Below are 12,364 nucleotides of genomic sequence, written 5' to 3'. Positions count from 1 at the left end.
ACCTTCGATACAATAATGAAACGCACCTGGTTTCTTCCTCTGCGTTTTCCATAATTCCTTCTTACTAGGGCTTTATAATTCTCATTTTTCTTGGTTAAGTAGTAATATAAAACACAATCAGGAACACTCTATAAGGAAAAAAATATTTTGAAGAGCCAAAGGAATAAATTTTTTTAAAAAATCAAGTAACACTTTCAAGGGAAATCTCTGATATTCTCAAGGTATAAATTAAGGAGAAACATATGGCTAGCATTTTAAGGCATATCTACGCTCTAAAAACACATTCATTATCTTTATATTTTAAAGGACAATTCCAGTTGTCCTAATCCAAATTACATAAAAGATATCAGAAGCTATCAGAAACATTCAAGCACTTCCTTATTAAGGAGTAACTAAATTCTCTTTCTTACTGCAGACATGTAAATATTCAAAATGTCTCTTTAAATATTTTGTCAAAGACACTACATCCCATCCTTTGTGGGAAAATTTTTCAAGGAAAATCAGGATTCTGACATTTGAATCAGAACTTCAGTAAGGTTTAAAACGCACTGTAGTCTATGTGTTTCTAGGAAAATCCAGTATCAGGTTGTTTTCCGTTAACCATGAAAATCAGACTATGTTCTGTGCTTAAGATTTGTTACATGATTCTAAATATCACTATACTAGTCACGTGAGAATCTTTCAAAAAATCTATTTAAATACTTCTGTATATTAGAGCACAAAACTTCAAAGTAGCAACCATCACAAACCTATAAACATTCTCAATGCAAACCATTTCTTACCTTTCTTTCCAAGTAGGATGCAATTAGTCCAAAGTTTTTTGGATGCTGGATAAACCTGAGTAAAAAAAGAGAAAAAAACAACAACACATACACCCATACACACAAACATTTTAACAACTTCAAAAGAGGCAGGGTGGGGGGGGACCTCGGGAACAGAAATATTAGCACAGACTGTTTCCCACGGATCCCTAACTGCCAACTTGAGGAACAGCAGCAGACTCACTAGAGTGTTTTAAGGGCACGGATTCCTGGGCACCATCCACCAGGAACTAACTGGATTGGTCTATGGTACAACACAGACATCTGGACTTTTGAAAAGCACCCCCAGGTGACTCAGACACCACCCAAGCTTGGGTACCACACTTAACATGACTCTGCAACCCCCGTTCAGCTCTCATCTGTTAACTTTGTTCCCATCTACAAACCTATGGGAAAATCATATCAAATCTACACTCTCTACTTTCCACAGGATCCATTCAAATGTCAAAGGGGGGCCAAGTTTGTGGAGAAACAGTTCAATTTACAAGTGAATGCCAAATACTTTTCACGAATTTATGTGAGCTTCTATTAGAAAACAATTTAAAGTTTAAATTACTTGTCCTTAAAGATCTCCTTCTCGTGGTCAGTCCAAACATTCATAAACTGCCTATCTTTATAAACTTTCATAGGATCTTCCATAAGTCCATTCATGTTGATGAATTTGACTCGTCTCTGTTCTGCATCAAACATCATAGGTGGGATCACAGAGAGTTGCCGCATTTGTTTCTCATTATTCTGAAAAAAAAAAAAAAAAACCCAACAACAAAAAATAAACATAACTTATGTAGAATAAAATTTAAAGAGGGCTATAGACCAGCTATCATAATAGAAGCCAGAAAAACCACATATGTAATTTAATGTCAATAGCAGTGTGCACCATAACATCTAACATATAGTAATTACTCATATATCCAATAAGCACTCATTAAATGGGCGCCTGGGTGGCTCGGTCGGTTAAGTGTCCGACTACAGCTCAGGTAAGGATCTCACGGTTTGTGAGTTCGAGCCCCGTATCAGGCTCTGTGCTGACAGCTCAGGGCCTGCAGCCTGCTTCCAATTCTGTGTCTCCCTCTCTCTCTGCCCCTCCCTTGCTCGTGCTCTGTCTCTCTCTCTCTCTCTCTCTCTCTCTCAAAAATAAACACTAAAAAAAAAAAAAAGCTCATTAAATGAATTATAGGGACAGAGGTGATACATGTTATTTTTTTTATATCCCACTACTACAATTTGAGAAGAGATTTTTTACTTAAAAGAAGGAGATACTTCAAGTAATAAATTTTTATTTCTTTTATTTTTTTAAGTAGGCTTCACATCTAGTGAGGAGCCCAACACAGGTCTTGAACTCACGACCCTAAGACCAAGAGTCCGATGCAGAGGAGCACCTGGGTGGCTCAGTCGATTAATCGTCTGACTCTCGATTTCCACTCAGGTCATGATCTCATGGTTCCTGAGATGGAGTCCCACGCTGGGCTCTACACCAACAGTGCAGAGCCTGCTTGGGATTCTCTCTCTCTCTCTCTCTCTCTCTCTCTCTCTCTCTCTCTGCCCCCCCCACTTGTGCACTACCTCTCTCAAAATAAATAAATAAACATTAAAAAAAGGAAAAAAAGACTAAGACGCTTGACCAACTAAGCCACCCAGACACTCCAAATAATAAAATTTTTGACATAAATAAGTAATGTTAAATTCAGTGAAATAATGATCTTAAGAAACATTTAATTACATTAACAGTCTTATTTTTAAGAATCTTAATGTCATTTTAGACAGTAAGTCTTAATGTCATTTTAGAGACCAATAAATAGAAAAAAAAAGCAAACAGGCACCAAAATCCTAAGGGCATTGATTTTAAATTAAACTCACGTGTATAATACTTCTTGCTAACTTTACATAATCTCTCCACTGAAAGTTGAAGACCATTATCCTTAGAATTTCAACTAAAACTTTGTTACATCTATACAATTAGTTTTTCCCGAAGTTTAATTTCCTGAGTTCATAAGCATAAATTTCTATGAAAGACCTTTAACCAAAATTACAGGTATTGACCCCAACACAAAGCTAGGTTTTGTTTTTCCCTAAAACTCTTCCTTACAGAAGTGGATACCACCTTACACTCAGTCCTTACAAAGTGTCTAATTTTGTGGGGTACTCTCAATCAGTCTGAAGACCAAAGAACAGCTTGGGGCAGACACATTAGCTTGAAGTCACCTCAGGTGGTTACTAGTTTTGGATGCTTACAGATGTACCCTACTGAAATCAGTCAAAAGGCAAGCAACGAAATTTAACACAGATTTAGTCATCGTTGCAGGGATTATGACCACAAATTTTGAAATATATAGCAACTGAATCATTGTCTTTGATCATTACTTAAGGAGACCACCACATTCTAATAAGCAAGACCTTCAGAATTTCGACATGAGGTTTTCTGGTGGTGGTGGGTGGGTGGATGTGGGTGGGGGTGTGTGTGTGTGTGTGTGTGTGTGTGTTTTAATTGAAGCATAGTTGATACCACAGATGAGGTTTATAAAAAAAAAAAAAAACAGTATATAAAATCAAAACCAGAAAAACTAAATAAACAAGAGGTGGCTTTTGGACCAACCTTTAGAGACAAACTTTAGAGACCAATCTTTAGAAACCAACCTTGAACAACAGCTAAGAAGACTCATGTTAGGGACTGAAATTTCTTCTTATTCAGCACTGATTTATTGATCCATATCAAATCTCTCTCCCAGGCTCCCCTGGCTAGAGAGCACACTTTGGAGAATCCACCCACACCTCACGTCCACAACTCAACATACAAACACCCGCAAAATACATGCTCCTTTGTTCTTTTAGAAAATGGCACCACCAGCTCAATCCTCTAACCTAGAAACTGGGGAGTCACTTTCCACTCCTCTTCTTTCTCAATCCACCTTACCCTGCCCATTCCACCTCCGATGAATCTCTCCTGTCAGTCTGCTCCGATACATCCCTGCCACTGTTGCCCTGATTCAGGCTCTTATTTATCTGAACGGCCTCCTCGCCTCTTTCCAAGCCTCCCCGCCGCCAAAACCACCTATGTACAATGCCAACGCAATTGTGTAACTGCTTGGTTTAAAACCTTCAGTGGTCGGCCAGTCTTTGGGACAGTCCAAGCTCTATAAATGTTCCCTCACTGATGTACAAATAAACCCCTAGTTCCTGGCATAGGAGGCTAAAATGCCTGAATAACCAGTGAAATAAAAATTAAATTAATTGTCTTACCTCCTGCTCAGAGAGCCCATCAATAATTTCAGAAATCTCATGCTCGCTCCTAGCAATCGTGGCTGAAAGACCAGCTCCCCTCTGCCCAACTCTAAATACGAGAAAGAAATTATAAATATATTTAAAGGCATTCCATAAAGAAGACATCAACTAAGTTACTTTTATATACAATTACTCTACTGAATGGGACTTTTTTACCTGACGACAAGTCAGAGAAGAAATGCTATTGAGCCACTCTTTTAAGTAACATGCTTGAAGATTAGAACTCTAAAGAAGAACGATTTAAATGTTGAGATTAAGATTAAAAAAAATTTTTTTTGTTTTTAATGTTTTTGGTTTTTGTTTTTTTGAAAGAGAGAAATAGAGAGCAAGCAGGGGAGGGGCAGAGAGAGAGGGAGACAGAATCCCAAGCGGGCTCTACACGGACAGCGCAGAGCCCAAGGCAGGGCTCGAACTCACAAACTGTGAGATGGTGACCTGAGCTGGAGTCAAGAGTCAGATGCTTAACCAACCGAGCCACCCAGCTACCCAGCCTGAGATTAAGATTTAAAGGTTACATGTCCAAGTTCAAATGGCAGAACCACTTATGGGAAAATTCTAGAAAACCACAGGTAATGGTGACATTTCCATTTCAACTAATAATCTTTGCCTTCCAGAGTAGACAGCAGACTTTGAAAAATACATTAAATATTTTTTAAAGGGGAGGGATAATAACCATCGTCCCTCACAAAAGCTTTATCGTGATGAAAAGAATTAAGGCTTACATATACTCTTACAAGAGACAGTGGAGAAGAAATCTAAAGCATTTACTTTTGCAAAATACTTGTTCTCCAAGTAAAAACAAATCAGAAACTATCTACCAATACCAAAGAATTTCTTAATTAGCAATCGATCTAAATACTGTTTGGTCATATTATTAGATAACGAAGGACAAAGAAATGTGTAAGTCTACTCTTTTTAACTATCAGTTCTAAAGGAATGGGTATCTTCAAGAACAGAAGAATTGGGGTGCCTGGGTGGCTCGGTCAGTTAAGCGGCCGACCTCAGCTCAGGCCATGATCTCACGGTTTGTGGGTTCAAGCCCCACGTTGGGCTCTGTGCTGACAGCTCGGAGCCTGGAGCCTGCTTCGGATTCTGTGTCTCCCTCTCTCCCTGCTCCTCCCCCACTCACACTCTGTCGCTGTCTCAAAAAATGAATAAATGTTAAAAAAATTTTTTTCAAAAAAAGAACAGAAGAATTAATTTCAAGATATTCATTTAAATTTAGATTGAACAGCATCACTAAATATAAAAAATTAATATTAAATTCACCAAGACATAATCTTTGCAAGCTGTTAATGAAGTTTTATATTCAAAATGAAAGTTCTTTCTGAACTTTCTTAAGAGCAGATTCAGGTAACCATTAACACTGAGAAAGAGCACAAGAGTAACTCTTTCGGAGAGGAAGAGCCTAGCTATTAGCCAGGAGAAGAGCGTAGGCACTACCCATCAAACTACTTACCGCTGAAACCTTTCTTGTTGTTCTCTTTGTTTTCGAATTTCTGGAAACTGCTTTTCATAGTACTCCCTTGTTTTGCTTTCTTTAGCTTTTCTCCGGGGATTATTTTCTATTCTGTCCACTTTTTTCTCCCATGCCTCCATGAGCTGATCATAACGTTGGCAGATTTTTTGTTCCTATTAAATACCCGTAGCAAATTAATAATTAAACTAAACTCTGTCATCCTGACAAACCTAATACTTTAAAGTAAATGCTACTTCTTAAGGCTAAGTCAGGAGTACATCTGGCCTAGGACTCAACTGTGAATGAAAAGCTGTCCTTGATCTGAAAGAGGAGAGAGAAAAGAGCTCTGTTTCCTATGAAGGTCAGCATATAGAGCACATTTTGGCTGATTTTTTTGTTTGTTTTTTTTAGTTAATGTTAAGACTAAAACAAATTAATTAATTAAGGAGCTACTACTGGCAGCTGATCAGCTACTTTTATTATTTTCCCGATAACAATGTAGGTAGGTCTTCATTGTCAACAAAAATAGAAAATTAATAACAGAAACATGCAAATAGTTCATAATCTCGATCACCCAACAGCAATCATATTAACATTCTGGTGCTTTCCTTCCAACCTGTCACAGAAAACACTCACACTTTAACCCTTCCTCTGCTGCTGGAGGTTTTGGTTACTTGAAGGTTTTTGTTACCATAAATAATGGTATCTAATTCACATTTTTGATAGTCTGGAAAAGGCAGGAATTGGTTGTACTTTATGATAAAAACAAATGCAGTGAACTACATGAAATCAAGAACCAATCCTTTTAGAGAAATGAGTAATGTATGATATCATTTTTTTAAACCGAGAAGAAGTCTCCATTATTAGCACAGAACTGTGAACACGTCAACACACAGATAGAAAAAGGTGTAGAAGGACTCATGAAAAACCATGAACACTGGTCATCTCAAGAAAGTGGCACCAGAGAGGAGAATATTACCCTCCTCACACTCCACGCCACCTCCACACACTTCCCGATCGTTCTTTCCAACTCCTGTACGTCTTGTGTATCCCTCACACTTTCTCCATGTCTCCCGCTGGCTCCTCAGTCCAGGCCAACATCATCCTTCACCTACATCAAAGTAAGAGCCTCCTCAAAGTCTCTCAAGCGTTCTAATGGTGTAGCCAGATGCCAATTCTTAGAATACAAACCTGGACATGTCACTTCCTGAGTTCAAACACTGCAAAGATGCCCTTGGGGTCTAACCCAAAGTCTCTTAGGTGGGCCTCAGGGGCCATGCAGCTCAGCCTGAACCTGCCCCACTCCCTCCACCTCCCAGACCTTCACGTAAGCTGCTCCCTGGGCCTGTTCAAATTTCCAGGGTTTCTGGTTTTCCTGCAACTCCCCTTTATGATTCACACATGGCGAATCAGCTGCCATTCGTACACGGTCCCACAGTCCTCTGTATGTCCTGTACCACAGTGCGATCACATATTGTAATTCCCTGCTGACTTGTCTGCCCCCCAGTTATACCGCAGGCTCCCTAAGGATTAAAGCCATATGGCTATCTTGCTCACCTCTGTAGAATAATACATGGGACAGAGTAAACAACCAACAGATATTTATTAAACAAATCAGTGCACACAGAAACGTTATAACTACATAGTCTGTGAAGTCCGAAAAAACAAAGCCTATGCTTCTATGTTTGTATCACCAGACAGCGAATTTAGCAATTACCATAATTACAACAAAATTACTGGGAGGAAAAACATACTTTAGCTAATTTCTTAGTTAATATTTATATGATTTTGCCCCCCACCAAAAAAAAAAAAAAAAAAAAAACCCAGTAATTTCAGATAGTATCTGAAGGACCAGACTGATAAATTTCATTAGAAGTTATAGATCAAGTAAAAGCTGCTGACTCTTGAGCTTTACAATTCATTAAACTGTCATGTCATTAAATATAGGGTACACAGTTCATTTCTGATGTGAATTAAAGGACATCATCTATTTGCTAAGCAACTGAATTTCAACGAATCAAGTGTGCCTAAACTGAGTACGAACACATTGCGAAAAGTGGTATTCTGGCATTGTATTTTCTGTAACTTCATTTCCATGAAGATCATAACCACCAAACTTGTGGACTGCGAGTCATATGATAAATATGAAAAAGTATCTGAATTTCAAAAAGCTGAACTTTAGCTGACCCGGTTCCTAGTAAGAACGAACAGTAATGTCTACTTAGCATGACCGTAACTTACCCACATTTGTTTGAGGGTTTAAGAGACTAAATGTAGAACGTCCTAGTTCTCTCATATTCTTTTTTAACTACTCACCATTTTCTTTATTTTGACTAGATGAAAATGCTAGACACGGATGGCCAAAGAAATTAATTTGATAATGACATTAAATGTCAATTGTTGCTAGGATTACATTTGTATTTAAGTTCTACCCAGTTACTTTCTACATCAGCACCTTCTCTCAAATATAATCAAGAGCCACTCTCACTAATAAAGGGAAAGCAAATGCCTAAATGAGCATGAATGGGAAAGTTGTACAAATTTCAGTTAAAGGATAGGACCTCACCCTTTGTTTTCTTGCATGATTTCTTCTTTTAAAAAATAAAATGAGTTTTTTCCTCATCACCTGGTTTCTAGAAGAGAAAAATATGGTTGTATGACATTAAGAAAAAGCACAACTTAATAATGCATCACTTTTTTTTTTTTTTTTTTTTTCAGAGACACTGAAAAACAAGCAAAGATCACTTAGGAATATCTGATGTAATCAAAGTTAATCTTAATTTTTTCACCCTGCAAAATAAGACTTTTGCAATAATTAGAACTGACTAAAATTCCTCCCACTCTACAGCAAGATTTTATACAAATAGTTCATTTTCAATTATGACATCCAAGGATAAGGCAAACATTTTCAAGTTATAATTACACAGTTACTGATTCTTCTTAAGATCTCTGGTGATCTAAGCGTCTTTGTGCGCTCTTAGGGGAGGGGAGGTAGAAGAGAAGGAGAAGCTTTTAAAGTTACCTCCCTGCCCCAGGTATGGTGCTGATCTCCCCTCTAGGAGAACGTACACCCACAAAGAGAGAGGGGACTTCTGCTTGACACAGAAGATTTCCTTCAGTCACAGAAATGACATATAATCCACTCTAAGAAGTCATGGAGGGCAATGGCACAAGACAGGAAGACTTCTCTTGCATCTTAATGAAACAGTTACACTTTTTAAATGTGAAGCATTGCGATCTTCAAAAACAATGACATGCAGGTTCAAATATAAATAGTTATACCCCACCTACTTCCAGAAAGGATTTCAAGCTGATTATTCAAATATAAATACAAAGCCAAGGCAAGTAGAAGTAATTTTTTGGATTATCTGCCACTCGGGACTAACAGTGACACTGGCTCCACTCAAATTAGCATGGACAGTCAGGAGCTGGCTATATGGGAAAGTAGCCAAGACATGAAAAGAATTATTAAAAGGTATATTTGCTATTTCATACAAAGCAAATGACGGCGATGAGAGAAGAGGTACCACACGATTCATATGGATGCATGCAGCTGAGTAAACGATTATCTCCCAAGCTGACGTACAGAAGTGCTACCATAAACTCAGTTTGCTCTCATTTTAATTATGTGCTACTCAAAAGCACATGACAATCAATAAACATAATTTAAAAGGTTTCCTAGGATTTAAGTGAAGAAGTCAGCCAGTCAGTAACCCATCCCAGGACAGTGTGCTAAGCACTGTAGTGGGGCAGTGTAGACAACATGAAATAAATCAGACAGAGCTGCTCTCCAGCTAATACTAGCGGGGAAAAGACAGAACACAAACGTAACTGAAGCTTTGTGGGGGGGAAAAATATCATTAACGGTAGCCAACTAGATTTTATCTGCTATTCTTCTTTCAAAAAATGTTAAAACAGCTAAACAGTTTCAAAACAAGGTATATTTTATGAGTTTTGCCTAAACCTACTTCTAAGGGCGGTCAAGACCACAGTAGCATCTCACAGAAAAATTCTAAGTTACATGACTATCATTATAAACCACTTACTTAACAAAAGTTAAAAGTATTCAAATTTCAATTTTTTTCATGCATACTACCATGCAAATTATATTTGCCACCAATTCTGCAAAGTAGTCAACTACTGCACATACTCTCAGTAAGAAAGGTTTTAAAAGAAAAAATATAGAGATGATATATAAATAGCAATGTGCTCATCAGTAACTGTACTAGCAGATAATTAAAATGTTCCGATTATTATTCTTAATAAAACATAAAGTAGAAATATCACATTTTCGTTATAAACTAAGAATCATTCACCTAAATTCTCTTAAAGTATGATAATTAAAAAAAAAAAAAAAAGAAGATACCTATCTAGCTTCCTCTCTTACTTCAATCAGATCGAGAAATTAGGTTTTCTTTTCACTTATGCTCTTATTCCAGAATCTGCATCCAGAAAGGCCTGGTATCTAGGATGAGCAAGGCTAAGCAAACTACATTGTGGAGCAGTCTCCTCACCCACGTGAGGTGACAGAGCGCTTCCAAGGCACCAGGACATTAAATGGCAGAAGGGTCTACAAATACCGTCATTAGCAAGAGTCATGGAAGGGATTTCCCTAGAATAGGATTTTGAATAATGATAAAATGATCCGTGGCACTTCTACTTTGCAATGGCAGATGTGGCTTGGTGGGGGACGGTGTCATCACTAGTCTTAAATGAAAAAGCTTCATTATCTTACTTCATCATGCGCCTTGCAGGTACTCCACTGAAAAAAAGACAAAACAGGAGGCAAAAAATTCAAGCCTCAAGGTAAGCCATTTCAATGTTAAGTATTCACCTTTTTTACTAGCAGATCATAAAACCAGCTAGTTGTATGCAATAATTTATTTCATTTTTTGGCCTCGGAAACTCAAAGCTGTTACCCCAACCCCCAAGAAGCCAGAGGAAGATAACATATAGTAAAACGACAGCAAATTACACAAATCTAAAACACACCTACACTATATTATCATAATATGTCAGCAGATAACATAAAAATGATCTCTTTATAGAATATATGGTCTTTAACTGAAGAACTCCAAAGATGATAAATACTTACGTCTTGATGTTCTCATGATACACCTTGGTATCTGATGGCTGGTTATAGAGTGGCTATAAAATAAATCAAATATTTACATATAAAGTGTTGTACACATGTCTATGAAAATACAAAGAAACAACTTATATTTTAACACAATCCAAGGTGAAGTACTCATGGGCCTACACAACACATGTCCTACCAAAACCTCCAGACTTCCGGGTTCCCTGAACAATTCTCTTTACCCTATCTCCTATTAATGGGACTACTGTAAAAATGTTTATAAATCCACTGTAGCCCACAGGAAATACATTTATTCACAGATTTTTAATCTCAAAGGCAAAGAAGAACACATGGTCCAAAGAGCTTTCTATTTCTGTTCTCACGTCTTCCTGCCTTTACCTGGGTGTGATTAAATGGCTCCTCAGGAAAAAAAAAAAAAAAAAAGCCCAGGATAATACTTCTGCAAGTTTGTATGGCGTTATTTTCAACATACTGCCCAGCCACATCCCCCTCATTCCAAAGTAGACAGACTATATTCCATCTTATCTCAAGAAAAATTACAAAAAAAACACTCAATGTGAAAAAAGAAATTTCTTGGGGTGCCAGGGGCGGGGCTCAGTTGGTTAGGCATCTGACTCCGGCTCAGGTCATAATCTCGAGGTTCTTGAGTTCAAACCCCACATTGGGGTCTGTGCTGACAGTTCAGAGCCTGAAGCCTGCGTCAGATTCTGTGTCTCCCTCTCTCTCTGCCCTTCCCCCATTCATGCTTGCTCTCTCACTCTCTCTCTCTCTCTCTCTCTCTCTCAAAAATAAACAAACATTAAAAAAAAAGAAAAAGAAATCTCTTACTTACCAGTTCCACTTTTGGGCCAAGACCTTCAAATATTTTATGAGCCTCTTCTGCTTTTTTCTACAGATAAAGACATCATTATATTATACAATTAAAAAAATTGTATCACCTGGGTGCAAAATCACTACCAATTTAGTATTTTCCACTGTTCGCTCCAATCCCTATTTACTTTATCTCTGAGACTACTCTAGAGTTGAACTTTTCTATATTTCCAAATATTCTTGTCACATGATTGGCTGAAATATCCTCTTTCATTTTCATAGCTTCCTCACAAAATTCAGTCAGTACTTCACATTTGTACTCAAAGTAATACCTGAAGACTCGTTAAGTTCTTAACAGCAAACAGATCTCAAGATTCTAGGCAGAAGGAACACAGATCCACTACTAGAAATGAGCCCCTCAACATTTCGACTCGGACTGTCATGAATAAAAATTTTAAAACATAAAATACCATAAAGTCACCAGTCTTTACTGGTGTTAGCCAAATTGATCTCTTGGAAGAAAAGCTTATTATGAGCTTATATTCTAGTTACAAGAAAACCTTGGTAATAACTGAACAGAGGAAACAACAGTTTGAATTACACAAGTGTTCAGTAGTAAATAAATGCTGAATTACATATTTTTTTGAATTATGCATTTTTTTACAGTCCATTTTCAAAAGTAAAATGATCTAGGCCGATGTGCCATCTAATAGAAATCATCCCTGAATGGACAAATGAAATATAACAAATTCGATGCTGAAGATGTTAAAACTGGAATTGTAGGACTACCAAACATGTCAATGGTTCTCAGCCAACACATTCCAGTTGCTAACAATGGCTCCCTGTCGGCTGCACAGACCCCTACCTCAATGTATTTGCTGCTGGGAGACTCTGCAG

General features: G+C 37.6%; 1 protein-coding gene across 13 annotated transcripts in view; it reads right to left on the bottom strand.

Annotated features, from left to right (window-relative positions):
- The window catches only part of NCOR1 (nuclear receptor corepressor 1), a 157,141-nt gene that overhangs the window by 83,312 nt on the left and 61,465 nt on the right, over positions 1-12,364 (bottom strand). For 8 of the 13 annotated variants that reach the window (XM_027047386.2, XM_027047394.2, XM_027047391.2 and 5 more), the window contains exons 7-15: positions 11,490-11,546; positions 10,655-10,707; positions 10,295-10,321; positions 8,126-8,192; positions 5,560-5,732; positions 4,059-4,149; positions 1,378-1,556; positions 783-837; positions 27-128 (exon numbers count right to left, since the gene is read on the bottom strand). In XM_027047386.2, coding sequence (XP_026903187.2) covers positions 27-128; positions 783-837; positions 1,378-1,556; positions 4,059-4,149; positions 5,560-5,732; positions 8,126-8,192; positions 10,295-10,321; positions 10,655-10,707; positions 11,490-11,546 — 804 coding nt within the window. The remainder of the gene's footprint in view (positions 1-26; positions 129-782; positions 838-1,377; positions 1,557-4,058; positions 4,150-5,559; positions 5,733-8,125; positions 8,193-10,294; positions 10,322-10,654; positions 10,708-11,489; positions 11,547-12,364) is intronic. The other 5 variants (XM_027047389.2, XM_027047390.2, XM_027047398.2 and 2 more) reach the window with 1 other exon arrangement.

The sequence above is a fragment of the Acinonyx jubatus genome, chromosome E1, assembly GCF_027475565.1.
Source record: "Acinonyx jubatus isolate Ajub_Pintada_27869175 chromosome E1, VMU_Ajub_asm_v1.0, whole genome shotgun sequence".
In the NCBI taxonomy this organism is placed as follows: domain Eukaryota; kingdom Metazoa; phylum Chordata; class Mammalia; order Carnivora; family Felidae; genus Acinonyx; species Acinonyx jubatus.
Note: the sequence above shows the minus strand (reverse complement) of the source record. Positions and strands in the feature narration are given on the sequence as shown.